This window comes from Schistocerca nitens, chromosome 8 (assembly GCF_023898315.1).
Source record: "Schistocerca nitens isolate TAMUIC-IGC-003100 chromosome 8, iqSchNite1.1, whole genome shotgun sequence".
In the NCBI taxonomy this organism is placed as follows: domain Eukaryota; kingdom Metazoa; phylum Arthropoda; class Insecta; order Orthoptera; family Acrididae; genus Schistocerca; species Schistocerca nitens.
In genome coordinates this window covers 196,449,347-196,472,834 of record NC_064621.1, presented here as the reverse complement: position 1 = coordinate 196,472,834, position 23,488 = coordinate 196,449,347, and the positions used below count along the sequence as shown (strand labels likewise).

The 23,488-nt window shown below is 42.1% G+C and overlaps 1 protein-coding gene across 1 annotated transcript in view; it reads right to left on the bottom strand.

The window, feature by feature from the left end:
- LOC126199485 (O-acyltransferase like protein-like) overlaps positions 1-23,488 on the bottom strand; it is a 357,891-nt gene that overhangs the window by 123,024 nt on the left and 211,379 nt on the right. The window contains exon 4 of the mRNA XM_049936407.1: positions 20,481-20,569. Within this exon, the coding sequence (XP_049792364.1) occupies positions 20,481-20,569 (89 nt within the window). The remainder of the gene's footprint in view (positions 1-20,480; positions 20,570-23,488) is intronic.

The following is a 23,488-nucleotide window of genomic DNA, read 5'->3' as shown; positions in this document are numbered from 1 at the left end:
ATTAGAAGTTAATTAGTATTTACAGGACGTATAGTACTGACACTGTGGCTGTGTGGTAAGGTGCGAGACTGTGGGTTCAAATGTCTGGGATTCGATTCTAGGAAAGTGACGATCTTTTCATCTTTCACATGCCACTTCTTACACCTACGACAACGCTTTTAACGTGCAAATGTAGCTTGATTACGTGTTCACACTGAACTATAAGTTTCCCCACTCCCTATAATTTGCTGGGTAAGTCCAAGAGTCGCAAGAAGGCAGGCCATGCCACCTCCAATGGGATGATGACACGCAGAACACTGTGATACCCAAACCAACCTGAAGCTATGTGATTGTTTTATTTTTACTACGACTATCAATTGATTTTCGGTGTAACTGGTTTTTATTTCCTGGCAGTGCAGTATACGTGAGTTACTTCGTTCGTGGTTTAGGGATAGACAGCCTTCTGAGATATTAAACCTAAGTTCTTGAGGACACACTTCGGGCTGCATCCAGAAAGCAATGTAGCACATTCTCTTGCTGTTCATGCCACGTTATGGAAATGTGCTCTTCCAGCAATACAGAGCCAGTACATATTTGCAAAGTGCTGCTCAAGTCATTCGTCAACGCCTTTAGCCAACCTTGTGCCACATTGAAAATGGGAGGGAGAAGGAAGGCACTCCGGTCTGGCATATATTACCAGCAGTATGCTTTCAGCCACGTCAGCTGGTGGTATTTGTGGGGAATATTATTTCCCATGGTATCAGGCCGTTGTAAAGGGAATTCTGTACAATCAGTCATAGAGTAAGTGGTTCAAATCTTTGAAATACAGGAATGAGCCGAAACGTTTTCACCATGTCCCTCCCAGACGTTGCATGATATCTGGTGGTGTTGCAGACACGTGACGCCTTAAGTATATAAACGCAGTAGAGACGTAGGGGTAATCATTTTATCAACGCCACGGTGGTGAAAATGCGGGAATTCACTGACATACGCAACTATAATAAAATAATTATTTCCAGCCACCTGTGAAGCAGCACTTGAAACCGGCGAAGCTTGTCGGCTGTCCCCGTGACACTATTGTGAGCATCTATGAAAAGTGGTTGAAGGACTGAAGCCACGAGCACACAAAAAGCTGTTGGACGTCCACACCTCGCTACAGAAAGTGGAGGCTCGCTTGCTCTGTAGAGCAGTATAGATGGTGATCTGTGAAATATCTGATAACCGATTACAATGACGCTGCTGGCACAAACGGTTCGAAGTACAGCGTTAAGCATACACTGTTGAACATGGGACTTCACAGCAGACAGCACTTACACTTAGGTGACTGAAGTCATGGGCCTCCCATTGCCCTGCGTAGTGCACCAACTCGACGAGGCATGGGCTCAATAAGTCCTTGGAAACCGCTGCAGAAATATTGAGCCACACAGCCTATACAGGGTGGTCCATTGATCGTGACTGGGCCAAATATCTCACGAAATAAGCGTCAAACGAAAAAACTACAAAGGAAGAAACTTGTCTAGCTTGGCGCTGCCATAGGTCAAACGGATAACAACTGCGCTTTTTTAAATAGGAACCCCCATTTTTATTGCATATTCATGTAGTACGTAAAGAAATATGAATGTTTTAGTTGGACCATTGTTTTCGCTTTGTGATAGATGGCGCTGTAATAGTCAAAAACATATGGCTCACAATTTTAGACGAACAGTTGGTAACAGGTAGGTTTTTTAAATTAATATACAGGACGTAGGTACGTTGGAACGTTTTATTTCGGTTGTTACAATGTGATACATGTACCTTTGTGAACTTATCATTTCTAAGAACGCATGCTGTTACAGCGTGATTACCTGTAAATAACACATTAATGCAGTAAATGATCAAAATGATGTTCGTCAACCTCAATGCATTTGGCAATACGTGTAACGACATTCTTCTCAACAGCGAGTAGTTCGCCTTCCGTAATGTTCACAAATGCATTGACTATGCGCTGACGCATGTCGTCAGGCGTGGTCGGTGGATCACGATTGCAAATGTCCCTCAACTTTCCCCACAGACAGAAATCCGGGGACATGAAATCCTGCGAACGTGCAGGCCATGGTATGGTGCATCTACGACCAATCCACCTGTCATGAAATATGCTATTCAGTACCACTTCAACCGCACGCGAGCTATGTGCCGGACATCCATCATGTTGGAAGTACATCGCCATTCTATCATGCAGTGAAACATCTTACAGTAACATCGGTAGAACATTACGCAGGAAATCAGCATCCACTGTACCATTTGGATTGCCGTCGATAAAATGCGGGACTATTATTCTTCCTCCCATAATGCTGCACTATATATTAAAGCGCCAAGGTCGCTGATGTTCCACTTGTCACAGTCATCGTGGATTTTCCGTTGCCCAATAGTGCATTTATGCCGGTATACGTTTCGCTGTTGGTGAATGACACTTCGTCGCTAAATAGAACGCTTGCAAAAAATCTGTCATCGTCCCGTAATTTCTCTTGTGCCCAGTGGAAGAACTTTACACGACGTTCAAAGGCGTCGCCATGCAATTCCTGGTGCATAGAAATATGGTACGGGTGCAATCGATGTTGATGTAGCATTCTCAACACCGATGTTTTTGAGATTCCTGATTCTCGCCCAATTTGTCTGCTACTGATGTGCGGATTAGCCGCGAGAGCAAGTAAACCACCTACTTGGGCATCATCATTTGTTGCAGGTCGTGGCTGACGTTTCACATGTGGCTGAAAACTTCCTGTTTCCTTAAATAACGTAGCTATCCGGCGAACTGTCAAGACACTTGGATAATGTCGTCCAGGATACCGAGCAGCATACAAAGCACACGCACGTTGGGAATTTTATCACAACAGCCATACATAAACACGATTATAGACCTTTTCCGCAATTGACAAACTTTCCATTTTAACACGGGTAATGTATCACGAAGCAAATACCGTCCGCACTGGCGGAATATTACGTGATACCACGTACTTACACGTTTGTGACTATCACAGCGCCATCTATAACAAAGCGAAAAAAGTGGTCCAACTAAAACATTCATATTTCTTTACGTACTAAACGAATATGTAATTAAAAATGGGGGTTCCTATTTAAAAAAAATACAGTAGATATCCGTTTGACAAACGGCAGCGCCATCTAGCGGGCCAACCATAGCGCTATCTGGTTTCCCCCTTCAAGCTAGACGAGTTTCGTTCTTTGTAGTTTTTTGTTTGATGCTTATTTCGTGTGATGTTTGGCCCGGTCACTATCAAGGGACCACCCTGTACAGCCGTTCATAATTCCTAATGTATTGCTGGTGCAGAATATTGTCTACGATTTGGCCTCTGGATTATGTTCCATAAATGTTTGACGGGATTCATGTTGGGCGATCTGGATGACAAAATTACTCGGCTGAATAGTCCAGAATGTTCTTCAAATCAATCACGATCAGCTGTGGCCCGGTGACCTGATACGGGTATTTGGGAAAATTAAGCTCATAAATGGCTGCAAATTATCTTCAACATAACCAATTCCAGTCAATGACAGGTTCAGTTGGATCAGAGGACTCGGTACATTCCATGTAAACACACCCCATACCATCATGGAACCACTATCAGCTTGCACAGCGCTTTGTTGACGTCTGTGGCTCCTTGGCTTGGTAGTGTCTGCGCCACACTCCAACCCTAAATTCAGCTCTTACTAACTGAAACCGGGATTCATCTGACCAGGCCACAGTTTTCCAGTCGTTACGGTCGAAACGATATGGCCACCGATATGGCACTCGCGTCGATCGTCTGCCGCCATGGCTCATTAACGCGACATTTCGCCATAACGTCCTAATGGATGCGTCCGTCTTTCGTCCTTCATTGATTTCTACGGTTATATCACGCAGTGTTGCTTGTCTGTTAGCTCTGTCAACTCTAAAGCATCTGTGTATAAATGTCCGCTCCGTCAATGCATTGCCCTTTAACACCTTCTGCACGTGATACTATCGTCATTTGTACGAGGTGTGGCTAGAAAAAAACCGGACTAGTACTGGTGAAACAATAAAACGAATGCAATAAGGCTGAAAGTCGCGTGGCCTGTCACGTGACTCTCGCTCCGCCTACTGCTCGAGTTTCATCTGCCTCCTGCACTCAGTCTGCCCGTGGCGTCTGTTTTAAGTAGTTGACGTTTTGTCTGTGCGTCGGAAAATGTTGAGTGTACAGAAAGAACAGCGTGTTAACATCAAATTTTGTTTCAAACTAGGAAAATCTGCAAGTGAAACGTTTGTAATGTTACAACAAGTGTACGGCGATGATTGTTTATCGCGAACAAAAGTGTTTGAGTGGTTTAAACGATTTAAAGATGGCCGCGAAGACACCAGTGATGACACTTGCACTGGCAGACCATTGTCAGCAAAAACTGATGCAAACATTGAAAAAATCGGTAAACTTGTTCGACATCGACAAGATCGCCGTTTAACAATCAGAGCAGTGTCTGAGTTAACAGGAGTTGACAAGGAAAGTGTTAGGCAGATTCTTCATGAAAGTTTCAACATGAACAAAGTGTGTTCAAAAATGGTTCCAAAGTGTCTCACAATTGAACAGAAGGAACGCCGAAGAATGATTTGTTCTGACATCCTGGAAAACATTGAAAGTGATCCCAGCTTCTTACAAAATGTTATTACTTGCGATGAATCGTGGTTTTTTACTTACGATCCCGAAACTAAACGCCAATCAATGCATTGGAAAACTCCTGGTTCTCCACGACAAAAAAAAAAAAAAACACGAATGTCAAAATCGAAATTCAAGGCAATGACGATTGTTTTTTTTTTTTTTTTTTTTGACATCAAAGGGATTGTTCACATTGATTGGGTACCAGAGGGACAAACAGTGAATCAGCATTACTACATTAGCGTCCTGGCTACCCTACGTGAGCGAGTACGGAGAAAACGGAACGATTTGTGGAGAAAAAAGTCATGGATCCTTCACCAAGACAATACCCCAGCACACAGTGCGTTGTCAGTGAAGACGTTTTTGGCAAAACACAACATTCCCATCTTAGATCATCCACCCTACTCACCTGATTTGGCCCCCTGTGACTTTTTTCTTTTCCCTAAAGTCAAGTCAGCTTTGAAAGGAACTAGATTTGAGACTGTCGAAGCAGTAAAAGAAAAAGCGACGGAAGTAATGTATGGACTTACCGAAAATGATCTGCAGCATTGCTATGAACAGTGGAAAATTCGTATGGAGCGGTGTAGAGACCGAGGAGGAGAGTACATTGAAGGAGATAACATGAAATTGTAAATAATTGTAAATAAATGTTTTTTCCAGCATCAGTCCGGTTTTTTTCCAGCCGCACCTCGTATATGTTCATATTGCGATCCTATTACGTTTGTCACTGTTGTGTCTAGACCATACAGCCTAGACACAATGCTGTAGCCGATAGGGCACGCAAGGCTAACGCAGACGGGCGTGAAGTCTGGAACATGAGAACTTATAAATGAATAAGAAGAAAAGTACGTAGATGCTTGTTACTTAACTTTTAATTAGTCCTTGGAATACATCTCTCTTGAATATTAGTAAGCTATAGGCACTGATACAAATGGCGCCTTGCTAGGTGGTCGCCAGTTAACTTAGCAGAGGGCTATTCTACTGTCTATCTCTCGGCAAATGAGAGCAAGGCTTAGCACGTCCAATCGCTAGCTATGTTGTCCGTACAACTGGGGCGAGGTCTCCTCAGTCTCTCGAGACCTGCCTTGTGGTGGCGCTAGGTTTGCGATCCCACAGTGGCGACACGCGGGTCCGACATGTACTACAGGACCGCGGCCGATTTAAGTTACCACCTAGTAAGTGTGGTGTCTAGCGGTGACACCACAGTCACCTCAGTGTACATATTCCCATACTAACCAAACAACATCGTCAATTACGATGACAATCGATACAGCATAATCGAGAACTGGTGGTGGAGTAATGGAAACGTGTCGTTTGATCGGATGAATCACGTTTCCTGCTGCAACTACTCCATGTTCGTGTCTGAATACGCCATCATTCAGGCGAAAGGCTACTCGAAACATGCACCACACCACCGATGTATGCCGATGGTGTATAGTTGTGCTATGGGGGATATTTGCTATGGCTTTCATGGTACCCACGTCAGTAATCGAGAGCACCAAGACGACTGTCGAGTACATGAAAATGTTGCGGTTCGCCTGCATCCCTTCGTGCTAAATATCTTCTCCAACAGCGATGGAATTTTCCATGAGGATAATTGCTTAAGGTTGGAATTATGCAACAGTGGTTTGAGAAGTGAGGTAGTGAACATACTATGACACATTAGCCACCAAATTCATCTTATTATAACCTGACGAAACAAGTCCGAGACACGATCGTACGCCAGTTTCGCACCTACAAACCGCTGGCCTGTGATTCAATCGATTTGCATGAACTGGGGTTAGACGTCTGGTGCCGCATACCTCCAGTAATCTAGCAAGTTGTGGAATTCATGTAACGCGGTATCGCTGCTGTATTTCATTCCAGAGTTTGTACCAACACACTGTTAATCAGATGGTCACAATGTTTTGCATTATCAGTTTCTGCTGTTTGAGGAAATGGAGGAGGCTGCGTTCAGAAAGTGATTCACTACATTTTACTGTACTTCACGCAACATCATTGAAATGTTCTGTGCCGAGCGGGATTAGCCGAGCGGTCTTAGGCGCTGCAGTCATGCACTGTGCGGCTGGTCCCGGCGGAGGTTCGAGTCCTCCCTCGGGCATGGATGTGTGTGTTTGTCCTTAGGATAATTAGGTTAAGTAGTGTGTAAGCTTAGGGACTGTTGACCGTAGCAGTTAAGTCCCATAGGATTTCACACACATTTTTTTTTAAATGTTCTCGTCTAGCGATAAAACGCCAGGACTTATTTCAAAGCGCCGTCCAAGTCACACATCAAGACACTTAGCCTGCGGTTGCTCTCACAGAGCAAGCGTGGGAACTGACACGACGCCATTACATCTGCCCTGTATTGACTGCAGCATGCCTTCACCCACTATAGCAGTTGATTAGGTCGTTTTCGCATTACACACATCACAGGTATTCTTTTTTTGTAATTTGATTATTTATTTTTCGTTCTTAGTAACCAGTTTCGGTGTCACAGTCTCCTTGTCAAGTTATTTTGTATAAAAATAGTATAAGAAGGTCCAGCCACTGCGTAGAGATACAAACATTAGTATATTAGCTTATAGTGGGAATATATTGTTGAAAGAAATTACGCTTATTTCATTAAGTCTATGATTCAGTTATAGCCTATCAAGTAGATACAGTATTTTGTAATTTTTGTGTGCTATCTCCTTCATTTTATACTCTGATCAATGCTTATGATATGTGCTCCTTGGAGTATGTGTTTGATTTGATCTCGGCCTCCGCTTAGTGATCATCTACCTCTTTTTCATGAACACACCCTGCTTTGCATGAATCCATTCTGTTAGTTTGGCTGTGGGCTGCGGCGAATTCTCTGCTCTCGAAGCTTAGAAACAAAGGTCGAACCGTTGGACTCCACAGGACAATAGAAGGGTGGGAATCGAAGAACAGGGACAGGGATGTTGGCAGAGGACTCAGCCCCCTCTGTGTTGGTGTACTTGACATGTAACACGTTGGGGGAACGATCTTTCTCGCTGAACTCTCTTCGTTATTGGAAGTCCGCGGTAGAAGCTTCGAGATTTTTCGAGAGAGTCTGTCAGCTAAAAAAAGCGAGCAATGAGTCAATAGGGCACTCTTCTGACTTGATAAGGCCGTCGTATTGCGCCCAGAAACTGGCTGTGTGTTTGGCCGGAAGGTGCACTAAGAAAAGGGCATCCTCTCGTGGGTGTAGAGGAGCGAACATGGGTAGTTGACCACGGTGGTAGCTACAGGGTGGAGATGGTGTTGGCCGGTGGAGACAGGCTGTGCACCTGCACGATGAGACAATGACGCTGAGAGGCAATGTAACGGCTTGCTGGGTTACCTTTGTTTAAGTCGCAATCAGAGCTTGTTAGTAGTCACAATTCTTTCTGCCAAACTCTTTCCGAATTGAAACTTCCTGGCAGATTAAAACTGTGCGCCCGACCGAGACTCGAACTCGGGACCTTTGCCTTTCGCGGGCAAGTGCTCTACCATTTGAGCTACCGAAGCACGACTCACGCCCGGTACTCACAGCTTTACTTCTGCCAGTACCTCGTCTCCTACCTTCCAAACTTAACAGAAGCTCTCCTGCGAACCTTGCAGAACTAGCTCTCCTGAAAGAAAGGATATTGCGGAGACATGGCTTAGCCACAGCCTGGGGGATGTTTCCAGAGTGAGATTTTCACTCTGCAGCGGAGTGTGCGCTGATATGAAACTTCCTAGCGGATTAAAACTGTTTTAATCTGCCAGGAAGTTTCATACACAGTTTTAATCTGCCAGGAAGTATCATATCAGCGCACACTCCGCTGCAGAGTGAAAATCTCATTCTGGAAACATCCCCCAGGCTGTGACTAAGCCATGTCTCCGCAATATCCTTTCTTTCAGGAGTGCTAGTTCTGCAAGGTTCGCAGGAGAGCTTCTGTTAAGTTTGGAAGGTAGGAGACGAGGTACTGGCAGAAGTAAAGCTGTGAGTACCGGGCGTGAGTCGTGCTTCAGTAGCTCAGTTGGTAGAGCACTTGCCCGCGAAAGGCAAAGGTCCCGAGTTCGAGTCTCGGTCGGGCACACAGTTTTAATCTGCCAGGAAGTTTCATATCAGCGCACACTCCCCTGCAGAGTGAAAATCTCATTCTTTCCGAATTGCTGAACTCATTGCCACACGCGTCGTGGGCTAAATTCTTTACACCACGCTGTTTTCGGCTGAAAAGTGTGTTCGTTCTCTTGTTTCAGTGACTGCAATTAATGCCAGGTAGTCTCTCATTTTGCTCTTGTCGGAAGCAATTCCGTTAACGAAATCTTAAGTACATCAGCACCGCGAATTTCTGTGAATGAGTGGTGACAACTTCCACTCCCGTTCTCTTCCCTCGGAATGCTAATCTCTGTTGAAACTTTCTGAATCATGCACAAGCTCGTAAAATCCTTTCCATTGCTATCATTGAGGCACATCTAATCTGATCAAGGTTGCTGCTAAGTTATTCTCAAGTCTTCATTTGCTAAGGGACAGTGACGTTTAAGAGACAGTGATGTTTAAGAGAATTTTTGTTATTTAATTCAATTTACTTCATGTAAAGGCACTGTAATAAATCAAGTGGTATAAATACAATATTTTACTTCAAGCGTCTCAAGCTCATATTCAGATGCATCAGGCAAGAGATTAAGAACATAATGTAAGGAAAGAAGACTGGGTTTAACGCCCCGTCGACATGGAGGTCATTAGAAACGGATCACAGAGCTCGGGTTGTGTCTAGATTGGGGTAGGAAGTCGGCTGTGCCATTTCAAAGGAACCACCATGCAGCGATTTAGGAAACTCAAGGAAAACCTAAATGTGGATGACTTGACACGGGACTGAACCGACGAGCTTCCGAATTCGAGTCCACTGTCCTAACCATCGCACCATGGAAAATATGTGAGGTACGGCTAAATCTTTGATCGTCTCTGTAAGACCATAATTTGCTGCGTTTTCTTTGTATTAGGATAAGTAAGTTATTTTATTTGTTTTCAGGGCAAAAATTCCTCCTACTCAGATTAAGCACAGCGTGGCCATTGCATTTATGGGATATATATATAGTCATCAATCTTCTCACTGGTTTGATGTGGCCTGTCACGATCTCATCCCCTGTGACAACCTCTTAATTTCAGAGAATCACAAGCAACCTACGTCATCAAGTATTTGCTACATGTATTCCAATCTCTGTCTTCAGCTGCAGTTTTTACACTCTAGAGCTCCCTCTAGTGTCATGGACGTTGTTCCGTGACATCTTAACAGACATCAGATGTCCTATCATCCTGTCCCTCCTTCTTGTCAGTGTTTCCCATATATTCTTTTACTCGCCGATTCTGCGGAGAAACTCCTCACTCTTTGCCTTATCAGTTCGCTTAATTTTCAACATTATTCTGTAGCACAAAATCTCAGATCCCTCAATTCTCTTCCCGGTTTTCCCACAGTACATGTTTCACCAACATACTAAGTTGTGTTCCAAACGTACATTCTTAGAAATTTCTTCCTCAAGTTAAGGCCTTTGTTTGCTACTAGACGGCTTCTTTTGGCCAAGAATGCCTTTTTTCCAGTGACACTCTTGGTTTATTTTGTTGCCTAGTTAGCAGAATTCCTTAACTTCACCTACTTAGTGACCATCAATTGATGTTAAGTTTCTCGCTGTTCTCATTTCCACTACTTCTCATTACTTACGTCTTTCTTCGATTTACTCTCGATCCAGATTCTGTATTCACTAGATCGCACATTACATTCAGGAGATTCTGTTATTCTTCTTCACTTTCGGTGATCATAGCAATGTCACAGGCTTATCTTAACATTGATATTCTTCCACCTTAAATTTTAATTCCACTTGATACTACCAGACATTAAAACTCAGTCGACGCCTCATGTTGTCAGTAAATTATAGTAGCATCATGTTGCCATTGATGTAACAGTCGTACATTAATCACTACAAAGCATAAAATGAAGTTTAAGTGAGAAATAGTTACGCAATCCTTGAGGGAATATCTCTACTCTGTCATAGAAATAAAACTGGTAGTGTCCACTTCAAGATAATGAAACTGCAAAGAAGGAGTAATAATTCAGAAGAATACAATGGTAATATAAACACGGTGTCCGATTATTATGGGTACTAAAGAATTGTTTGTAATTTAATTTTTAATGTAATATAAAATCGAGTATCAATCTCTTTAAAACATAAAATAGAGTTTTTGTGACAAACTGCTACTTAATGTATGTGAAAATAATATACCTCCGTAATAGGAATCAAACAGGTTTCGTATACGTCAGTGAATTATACTTCGAAACCATACTATCGAAACAGATGTGTAATGAACATTCTCCATTCAGAGAAGGATTTATTTCATGGACATCTATATGATGCAACTGTAAAAATCGTGGGACGCATCTTATATCCACTCTCTACTATTTTTACGTCAAACATATGTGAATGAGAAGAATTCTGTTCTGAACAACAAAGTGACACTACCGTGCCACGGGGAGCCTGCGTCGCGTGTAATGCAGTAGGATAGATGAGGATGAAATCAGTGTCATCAACGGATATAAACGCATTACGTCAAGAAACGTTGAACATTTGATTTAATGAGCATGTGGTAACATCGATTCCATTCACACAATGGTGCTCTTCCTAAATGGCCTGTGGGAGTATCTTCGTTAGCGTTGTTTGAAAATCATATGTAGGGGCACCAATGTCAATGAAAGTTTTAGTCAAGCTGACAGAATGCCTAGGTATACTAATACGAAATTTAGATTCTGAACAGTGCTTTTGACTACTGCATGTACAAACGAAAAGGGCGACTAGAGAAAAAGGCAACCAGATAATCCTAACGAGTGTATGTCACGGAACTAATGGTTCCCCCTAAATCCAGTACGCACAAGTGCATTCCCTCCAATATATAACACTGTTAATGTCTAAAGCAATCCATATTTCGAAATACTGCTAGTGAGGAATAAATTATAGTAATAAACTGACCTCGTTTGATTTCAACATCATGGCACATACGTAACTACTAATAAATACCATGGCCTTCCAAGTACCACCACTTGAACTTGTTGGATATTTTTGTGGCGGGATATTTAAAAGCTTTGGTCCATTCCAGCTCTGTTCACAGTGTCGATTAAGCCCTCGAACGCGTTGTGGATAGATTTCAATGCATTCTGCAAACGCCTGGAATTTTCAAACTTGTAAGAAGACAGTTGGTTGGTTGGTAGGGGACCAAACAGCGAGGTCATGTCCGAAAGAACAGATACCATTTTCATATATAGTTAAGGCTAACCGGCCATTGACCTTCTTCTTCTGCGTTTCATGCACACGCATTACCCGATCTCTTACGGGACTCGGTAAGATTGCCTGCCGCGAGTAATGAGTGTAATGGCCAGGGGCACTACGCATGTAGTGTGTGGACATTAAGTTGGGAATGTGGGTCTCACGGGAAGCGTGCAAGGGATAAATCCCTGCAGTTTATGGTTCAGGTGGATAGAGCGTCCGCCATGTAAGCAGGAGATCCCGGGTTCGAGTCCCGGTCGAGGTACACATTTTCAACTATCCCCGTTGATGTATATCAACGCTTGTCGTCAGCTTAGGGTCTTGACTTAAATATCATTTCATTCTGTTACAAGTTGTTCATTTACTCATTGGTAAAGCGCCGAATTGGGAAAATCATTGGTTTTTGAAACTATGTTTATTAGGATTATGTACTTATATCATATGTCCTCTACTCACCCCTTTCTTTAGTACCTATAATAATCGAACACTCTGTATCTACTAAGACTGTATGCTTCTGAATTGTTATTCCTTCCTTGCAGTTTCATTATCTTGAAGTGGACCATACCAGTTTTATTTCTGTGATGGAGTAGATAGATTTTCTCAAAGATTGCGTTACTATTTGTCACCTAAACTACATTTAATGTTTTGTAGTGATTAATCTACTACTGTATTTTACAGCAATTAACGGCAACATAATGCTAGTGTAATTTAATTTACCATAATTTGTATTTTTATTACGTAGGCTTCTCTTGACGTAGTAGTCTTATATAGGACTGCTTGAGAATGAGGAAAGTAGTTACAAAGACGAAAAGATAAAGAAAGAAATGCGTATTCAGCTACGGATTCGCCAGTAACATTATCCTTAAAAAGTAATGGAGACGCTTATAAACAAAATGTTCGTATCGTGGTAAATTATATCTACCTCTATGACCTGTGTTACTTTGATTCGTAACATTACTTGTAGAGAAAATGATTGAAATGCTTTGAGACATACGTCGAGAAGCTCCAAAGCTCTGAATTACAATGCACACAATGGTTAAGTTATAGTCTACTCAATGAGTTGTGAGTGTGAGAGATCTCAGTAGTCTCCGTTTTCAGCAATCAATTCCTGAACATTTAGTGCCCTGTGATGGTCAGGTGTCTTCATCTGACAGCTATGTGGAACTCGCAACTATTCACGCATCACAGAGGCTAGACACCGCCACACGTGTTCGCGTCCCGTGGGCAACGCGCCAGTGCATGTAGCCACTGGGTCTGCGGCGTAGACCGAGTGCCGTTTTCACTGTGAATAGCGTCAGCGGCTTCCGCCACACTGGTTACTGGATTGTCACTGCCCACTTCTTTTCTATTTATCTGCTCCTAAGCGCTTTACTTGTGGCTGTAGTATTGTATCTTATGATATGAACTAGTTTGCTTTGAATGTCCCTGTACTGGATAGCTGTTTAACCTTCTCATGGTGTCGCAATTACTCGACATCTGTACCAGACCGGATTTCGAGCTCCAGATGTCCCGATTACCGCGAGCAGTCGCACTATTCTACCTGGGCATTTCTGAAAGCATGTCTCGGACGTCCATTGTCACTGGTGTTTCTGCTCAAGATTTTCGAACAGCAGCAACCGAGGTATTCCTGCGGGCTATTTGGGAATAGCGTCAGTGTGGGAATGGGTTCGGTGTTACTACATACTCATCACCTCAAATGTTCAACATGTCCTAACGTACCGTAATGTTCTTATATCGTTTCATGACACTGGTTTCGTCCTCGTCGATCCTGCTGTATCACACGGGTTACTGAGGCTCCACCTAGTACAGCAGTGTTAGCTGGGTTGCAGGCACAGCAGGCGCTAGGTGGCCAGATGGCGGACGGCTTCCGGTCTGGCCTACCTTTACCGCCCTAATTTGCACCGCCTGTCATTTGGACGGAAATAGGACGATGATCAGCGTTATTCTCCCGGTCGTGTATGTATGAAGGCTGCACGGCCCAGCAAGCGGAGAAGACTGGCGAGTCGATTGGCGTATCCACTTCCGGAGCCGACGCGCAGCCTTTTAGTTACGATAAGTGCCATTGGACAACAGCCTACAACCAGTCTTCGACGGCCGCCGGTCGTCCACCATATAATAGCATCGCTATTGGACTCCAAAGAACTTCTTGGAAATTTCCACCACCCGACATGTCAGGCAAAACATTTACCAGTCAGATTTACGCATTTCTGTAAAAAGAAGGGGAAGGCTCTTTGAAGTTTTTTTCAGTGTCAATGCACAAATATCGTCAGAACTCCTACGGAAGGACTGTGTTTGACGGTCGAGGAACGCTGTATTGCAGCGTACGGTAAGTTAAAAATTCGAGTCGGTCAGAAACCGTGTCCGTATGGTCGAAGCTGTTAAAACAACTGCTCATGAGAAGCGGTAAATTAGAATTTGAGTCCATGACAGGCACAGATTTTTAGCCGTTGTATAAGCACAATTCCCGTGCGGCTGACCGGCAAGATTTCCCACACATTGATTCTCTTTCCGTCTGAATTTCATGTTTCACATTGATTCCCCTTCCGTCCGCCTCTACATTTCATGTTTACGAGAGTGACACTCATCAAACATTATACCTGATGTCGGTCTTCTTCCAAACGAGAGTTAACTGCTGTGATCACGGGTTGCGTAATACCTGCGGTGCTCTCTCAGTACCTGTCTTAGCCGTAGCTGCCTAGGTAGAATTGATATAATCACTTTTATGTTTGTTAATGGTTATAGTACACTGAGAACTAGCAAACCTCGTTTCCAAAGTGTACCCGCAGCAGAGCACAATACAGCACATTAATTCCTTTTTATTCCGTGCATTTGTCTATTTTTTTCCTAGTTTAGTCTACGACGACTGTGCTGCTCTTGATGTATCATATTTGAATTCTCTTAAAAAATTTCATCACTCTGCTGTTACTCAAATGTCCATTAAAGAAGAGATATCATTATACCATCGAAATCTCTGAAACACTGAAGTCTTTGAACCCAAGCCATGCGAGCGTTAGATTTTGTTTTATTCGCTGAGGTTGTTCAGAGAGGGCGACATCAACTTGTGTTAGCGGAAACGCTGGAAAAATCTCTTGTAGGAAGAGACACTTTTCCTCGAGGCCGTGGAAAGGAGAAGACCTGTTAGACGGGCCGTGTTTTGGGCTGTGGGGTTGATAACATAAATACACGGTATGTTACGCGTGGAGGATGTAAACGTTGCAATTTTTCGTCAGACGAACGCACAGTCATTAAAGTTCCATTCTAGTACCTTGACGACATGAACGTTTGGGTATATTGCGGAAATAGTAAATGTTTAGTGGATCCTGCGTTTTTCACAATATCTATTTTTTGTATTAATTGTCTATTAAAACAAAACCTTATTTTGGCCGTATCATAGTTGCGCAGTAACAAAAATCTGGCTTTCGCAAGAGCTGTACCAGAATCAAACCTGTTTAACGACTGATTAGTAAATCAAGGTGTGTTCCGGATCATATGCACAGCCTTGCATTTGGCGACCATTTTTTTATGCAACATCTTACATCATCAGTTTGTTTTCTCAGTTCTTCTGTAAACATGATTTGTGTCCAATTTCTGTAGACTCTTCACCAGCCACACGTAATCACACGTTGTGTGCCTTTATCTTCTGGACATATCTCTCCATGTATTTGTTGTTTTTTTTATCCCTACCAGATTATGTTCTTATGGGCGTCTTATATCAAAATCAGCAACAACAAACCCTAACAATATTACAAACAAATTTAAATTAGCAACTGTCATTAACAATAAACAGCATTGACAACAAAAACAATAATAAAAGTCATTATGAATGGCAATACTGATGACTAGTTTAGCACATTCGAAGCTGTGTGTAGCATCATCAGATGCGGGAGCGATAATGAAAGAGGAGAAGATTGAAATGACAGTGGCAGTCACTGGCAAGAGAGAAAATAATTTCAATAGAGGACTCTGTAGGCAAAGGGGAGGAACAGCTTTTGGTGACGGTTGGTTGCAGGGATTGAGCTACCGACAAGTATATGGAAGTATAGCTACTATGACAGAGTGGAGGCCTTAAGCTTTCTTTTAATTTTGAATGGAATTAAATATTTCTGATAGTTTGAGGAAAGTTGTCCAGTAGCCTGATTCCTGACACAGAAAATGACCACTGAGGAAATGGCTGTGTCACATAGGGGTAAATAGAGGATTTTACTCTGTTGAGAACGAGTATTTATGTTGTGCTGTTCGGGTAGTGGTATAAGAGCAGAAGATAAATAAGAGGGAATGCAATGATTGAGAAAATGACCTCCCCAAGCTAGTCAGTACATATATTTACAACAGCTAACGCTATGCACACTGCAAACGGAAATATGAATGTATTCCTCTTCAGTGTTCCAACTAACAAGGGTGGCCGCCAATTGTGAAATTCAGATTCGATTCATACTGTGCATAATAAAAGCTCATGGACAGAGGTGTAATATGGCAAAGCACCAAGATGCACTTCTCAGCCGTTGTTGAGAAAATCGACAGTTAAAAGAAACCGTTGCGGTGAAATACTCTCTACGCTTAATAATTTTCTACAGCGTCGTGGCGCAGCGGTAAGCGCTGTGGTTCGTAATCCGAAGGTCGCCGGATCGAATCTCGCGCCATGCAACTTTTTTTTATTATTTGTTTTTTTTGTTATTCAAATGTATACACACACACACACACACATTATATATATATATATATAATGTATATATATATATATATATATATATATATATATATATATATATATATATATATATAAATCCAATCCATCGTCCACCACCAATTGTCTTCTCCGATTTTTGCCGATATGATACGATAGGCGTGGTATTCATCAAACCTGACGAACGATAGATCAATTTTTCAGAATGTCAATCAGGTGTGTTTCCCAAAAGATAATTTAAAAAACAATTGTTCTTCTAAAAACGCATCGTTTATCAGATGTGCTCGATGTCGTGCTGTTTTCTGCTTTCCATGTTTCTATGATAACTATCACTCTGGTTCGTGCCATACTCCAGCTACTTCTGGTCAATAATTGTTTATTATGTGCGAGTGTGTACCGAAGTTATCAATAAATTGTATCCACTTGAATATTATTTGTGATATTGTGTTTTATTTCAAGTTTTATTTTTCCACGACAAACGACTTTCAACAACTTATTATATGCATAATTGTTGCAACTGATTGTCGGGTGTGTGTGTATACATTTGAATAACAAAAAAACAAATAATAAAAAAAGTTGCATGGCGTGAGATTCGATCCGGCGATCTTCGGAATACGAACTCGAGCGCTTACCGCTGCCCCACGACGCTGTAGCAAACTATTAATCGTAGAGAGTATTTCACCGCAACGGTTTCTTTTAACTGTCGATTTTCTCGACAACGGCTGAGAAGTGCATATTGGTGCTTTGCCACATTACACATCTGGCCATGAGCTTTTATTATGCGCAGTATGAATCGAATCTGAATTTCACAATTTGCGGCCTCCCCTTGTAAGTCTAATCCACGAGATACGGAACAGCGAGGGAACAGAATGCTCGTTGCATACAATCACATGTCCGACTGAAAAGGTTTCGTTTACAGGACATAATTATGTCAGTCAAATCATATGAAAGTTAAATATTTTCATCGCACTAAGTATTCAGTGCATTCAGATAACGCCTCATCCAAGTCAGATTAGTGTCACATACAAGCACTTTGTTTAAATTCATTTTCAGGCATGGGGACAAAGTCTCAGATGTTTCAAATTTTAAGCGTAGTATGTTAATTTCCCTTCTGCTGTGTAATTTTAATAATCTCATGTTAGCACAGCTACAATAAGTTGTATTCCTGTTAAAAATACTGAGTGAACATGGCCTCTTGAAGCGGCTACACGTTCCTTAGCAGGTACCTTGCTTTCTATGTGGGTCTACGAGTCATCGAAATCAATTACGAGACCACCTCCACAATTACATATAATTCACTATGTTCTGTAGTTGAGAAAATTCTGGAGTATGCGCTTATAACTTGGCTCTCCTGCGGTAGGGAACACTGTAAATGGAAAGTAATCAGATTTAATTTCATGGTTGGTTCAGATGTAGTGGCTCTTGCACCACTGATGCGTCTTCTATCTCTTCACAACGTCTGTTAGAAAATCACGACTTCGATAGACGGTCGCACGTAAGAAGCAACAGGTTTTGGTACAATGATTTTGCAAGCCAATTATTGCAAACATGAGATCAGAATGAGCCCTTCACACAGACAGACTGTACTTGGCTGTATTTGTGTTACAAGCTTCCTTAATGTTTCCTCAACTAATGAAGAGAAACTGCATCGAACTGTGAAAAGACATGGCATAACCTCAGCACAGGAATGGCGCGGTTGAAGGGACTGATCCTAAGACATGACTAACTCGGTAACTTGGTGATGGATGAAAGGGCGTAAACCAGTACAGTTTTAGAAAGCATAGCTCATGCGAAACTCAGCTTGCACTTTTATTGCGTGAGATCCTGTGAATCATAGGTGGAAGGCAACAGATGGAATCGTTTTCCTAGATTTTTGTAAAGGATTTGTTTACTGCCGACTACTAACGAAGGTAAACGCGTATGGAATAGGTTCCTAAGCATGTGAGTGGCTCTACGACTTCTTAAGTAACTGAACCTAGTATGTTGTGCTATACGGCGAGTGTTCATCAGACAAAAGGGTGTCGTCAGTATTTCATTTGCCCTTAAAGGATCTGGCTGACAGAGTAAGCAGTAGTCTGTGGCTGTTTGCTGATGATGCAGTGGTGTATGGGAAGGTGTTGTAGTTGAGTCACTGTAGGATGATACAAGATGACTCAGATAAGATTCCTACTTCGTGTGATGAAAGACAGACAGCTCTAAATGTAGAAAAATGTAACTTAATGCAGATAAGTAGGAAATATAAACGCGTATGTTCAAGTAGAGCATAAGTAGCGCACCGCTTGACGCAGTAGTGTCGACTGAATATCTAGATGTAACGTTTCAATGCAATATGAAATGAAATGACCATGTAATGGTTATAGTATGGAAGGCAAATGGTCGACTTCAGTTTACTTGGAGAAATTTAGAAAATATGGTGCTTCTGTGAAGCAGACCGCATAATTATGGGAACCTAGTGCGACCCACTGTTGAGTACTGTTTGAGTGTTGCGATCTACACCAGGCCGGTTAAAGGAAGACATCGAAGCAACTCAGAGTGAAATTGATAGATTCATTAACGGTGGATTCGAACAGCACGCAAGTGCTACAGAGATGTTTCGGGAACTCAAATGGGAATCACAGACGAGAAGGTGACGCTCTTTTCGAGGAACACTGTTGACGCAATTTGCAGAAACGGCATTTGAAGCTGACTGCAGAACGATTCTACTGGCGCCAACGTACATTTCTCGTAAGGGCCATGAAGATAAGATTAGAGGGATTAGCGCTTGTATGGAGGCATATAGATACGAAAGAAAATGACTTCGAGTGGTACAGGGTACTCTCCGCCAAGCACCATATGGTGGTTTACGGAGTATGTTTTTGATATGGATGAAGACTAGCATAGAGTTGCATAAAACCAGTATTTGGTCTACAAACTGAAACAGCAACAAAAACGCATGCTCAGGACGGCCAGTGTCAGTGTTAACGATTAGCTGACATCGATAAAGACTGCTGCTTAATATGTTGAAAACTATAGCCAAGATACATTTTCAGGTAACTGGTGTTGCAGTCATGTTGGGGGCTATGTCCAGCTACTAATTTCGTGTGGAACAATGGAAATTCGTGAATTCGACAAACGGGTTATTGAGCTGGATTGTAAGCTATATGCCCGTCAGCTCAATTTGGAGGAAACGAGGAGTTACATCTAAATTAGTATTCAACGTGCGAAGTCTTGGACTCTCTTTAAGAACTCATGATTAAATATTTCAGTAATATTACTGAAATGTAATCAGCCTTGTCTGATCAATAAATGCCTCGAGAACTCGGCAATGTTCCATGGCATGAACTTGAATCTGATATTTCCCTAGGATTAATATTCATTTGGTAACATCAGTCTTGTTTCGCATGTGTATTACCAAATGAAGCTCCCATTGCATTAAAAGTTGAGCTCAAATAATTGGAAAAATCAGCCATAAAAGATTTTGTCATTGCTCCAATTACCATAAACTCAGTTTTTCCGATTGGCCGTCGAGTTCAGCCAACATTTACTGTCACTCGTCAGAAAACAAATGCATCGTATCGTTTTTGTGGCTGGTGTTGTAATAGTGTTCAGATGACATTGAACGATGTGTCTTCTTCGCTTTATCTCTCTCTCTCTCTCTCTTTGCACAAGTGCCTGGACGCCATACCATTCCTAAGGTACTAAGGCAGAACGAAAAGGCACGAGCGCAGCTGGGGCACTCGCGCTCACAGAGTACAGGCCTGCAGGCCTGATTTACAGCGTTCCAAAGTGACCCGTGCGCTCATCTTAGGGGCGACTATCATTCTATATGTTGAGATTACATATAAAATGAGGCGTTTATAAATCAGAGTATTTATATTATTCTGTTAAACCCCATGCGGTAGTAGGCAGGTGCTTACCAACTCTCGGCGACCCAGAGGTTTGATGCTGCCCCCAGTGGCGCAGCGTGCACATCACCAGTGCGCCACAGTACACCGCCAGAGCCAGCCTGCAACAGCACACAGTGCGCCAGGGTTCGTGTCTTCCATCGTCTCAACATTTTACTCATATCCCTACGAACTAGTAAATGTGTAAACTTCAGGTCTGTTTCCAGTCTATACAATTCAATAGTGAGACCAAAAGTGAATTCTGTTATTGATATATTTGTCCTGACAAGATCAGGACCATCAGGTCCTCTCTTACATCTAACCACATACTATATTTTACGCTGTGTTCATTAACAATCACAAGCTATCTTAAGTCTTATATTTAATAGGAGATCAACACCTACACCTAGAAATATTTATATCATATGTGGTGGACAACGAGAGAAGCTGTCGGAGGGAACAATTTCATGTCAGTTTATAAAAAGTAGAAGCACAAGAAAAACCACGGGAAATTAATTTAATAAGGGCGCTGGAAGTAATGGGATAGGCAAATGATGTTGGAAAGTGAGAGAAATAGGAATGTGATGAGAAACAAATAATAAATAGAGGGGAAAGGCAGGTGACTTGACTAAGTGAGAAATGAGAATATAAAGGAGCCTAGGTGGGGGATATCAGAACCATTTGCTTTACTGTTTGATGACAAAAGTGGCAATTTTGAATTTCTAAGAGAACAGTTTTTACTTTGACAGAAGGAAATGCTTTTTTCTTGAATGTAACATGGCATTGGACTGTACGCAGATAGCATAGCAGATTGTTGTAGAGGCAGGTAGCAGTAACAAAGAAGTTTCTTTGATCAATGGGCACAGCTCGATTATTACGTAAGTGACACCTTGTGTTGCACCTATGATGAAATTACAGGGGCTTGATTTTATATGCTTGGTACTGGGATATATGTGTGCTGAGAAGCCAGTGGAGTTACAGTAAGAGATGGTAGTCAAATAACTTTCTGTAATCAACCATCGCAACCAGCGTCAATAAACGAAGTTATAGATGTAATGAAAGCAGACATTCAAGGTTAGTTCTAACTACGTCAGGCTACTACAGACTACCACAATTAAGCGTAGACTACTAAAGCGTTCCGAGTAGCTCCGTTCAGTTAAGACCGCACTTGAGTTACCTGTACGTTACGTGTGTTGCAAACTTATCGGGCGTTACCTCATAACGGTCTCTTTCTTTGCAAAAATGATGAAATGTGTGTGAATTTCTAAGGGACCAAACTGTTGAAGTTATTGGTCGCTAGACTTACACACTACTTAAACTAACTTATATTAAGAACAACACACACACCCATGCCCGAGGGAGGACTTTAACATTCGCGCGGTTCTTTCTTTGCGTATGCGATCTGTGTCTTACTAGATTCCCTAAAAACCGAAAGCAGGACCCGTCTAAAAACTGAGTGAGGGTATATAAAGGGCTGGGTGACCTACGGCACATCTTTGTTCTACATAGTTATCCTCCCGTCTGTTATCTACAGCAAAACTAAAACAGTCAACGTTTAATTCAGGTTTTATTCCAAAACAGTTGACTTGTAACGTGAAACAGAGGGATGTTGCAGTAAAAATAAAGAAAACAATACCGATTTATCATTTAGCACTAGCGGACGCAATTTCGTCAACAAGAAGATAAAATTAAAATAAATCGCAAACAAAAATATATCGAATATCGGTTCAATACTTCTTTAAACTTATATAACACATGTTTGTCTGCCGGCCGCTGTGAACGAGCGGTTCTACGCGCTTCAGTCCGCAACCGCGCTGCTGGTACGGTCGCAGATTCCAATCCTGCCTCGGGCATGGATGTTTGTGATGTCCTTAGGTTAGTTAGTTTTAAGTAGTTCTAAGTCTAGGGGGCTGATGACCTCAGATGTTAAGTCCCATAGTGCTCAGAGCCATTTTTGAAGCCACGCGGGATTAGCCAAGCGGTCTAAGGCGCTGCAGTCATGGACTGTGCGGCTGGTCGCGGCGGAGGTTCGAGTCGTCCCTCGGGCGTGGGTGTGTGTGTTTGTCCGTAGGATACTTTAGGTTAAGTATTGTGTAAGCTTAGGGACTGATGACCTTAGCAGTTAAGTCCCATAAGAATTCACACACATTAACATTAGAGCCGCTTTTGAACCATGTTTACCTTATTCGTGAACAGCTTTCGTATTTATCAGTAGTAACAAGAAGTCCTTGCCTTTGATCATGATGAAGAACTTTTTTTGAATACAGAATATTGATAATAATTATATGTGTTTCTTATGTATGTTGATTTAAACTGTAACTGCATCAAAAGTAATTACTTTGGTTACATTAAAGTGCAAATGTTACACTATAAGCTAATTTTATTACTTATAAACGGCAATTTACTTTCTTCAAAGATATACACTGCAGAATGTACTATCACTGAACAATGTGCGGGTCTAATTATGTGCAAGGCAAATAACCAAACAAACAAAAAACAAAGAGAATTGTTCCTCGGTTCCTACTTTCTCTCCTACACATTCATTTAGGAGTATATGTCTTCCCATACCAATTCGACAAGTACAACCGATAATCCTGATGTGTCGCTCCCACCGACATAGGGAAAACAATGATCAAAGTTCACAAAAGTTTATTGACAATGAAAGGAAACGTCTGCTTCGTCGATAGTAACAAAACCACAATTACGGTGTCTCACACGTATGAATACTTGACAATATGGCGATTCCAGAGTCTGACATAGTAAACCATTTAAGATCTTCACAGACAAACAGACTTGTATAGAAACTATTCCAAGTCCACTCAAGCTGTTCTGAATAACACTAGCTTAGGAACCGAAGAGTCTTTCCTGGATACTGTATGATTGCACCAAGGGGAAAAACGATGAATGCTGAATACAGCGGCGTCGGTCCCACGATAGACTTTGATGGCGTCCTAAGACGACGGGATGAATAGCATCCGCCGGAGGCTAGGTGCGGCTCTCGAAGCCGGAGGAACTGACCTGTGCACATGTGGCACCGACCT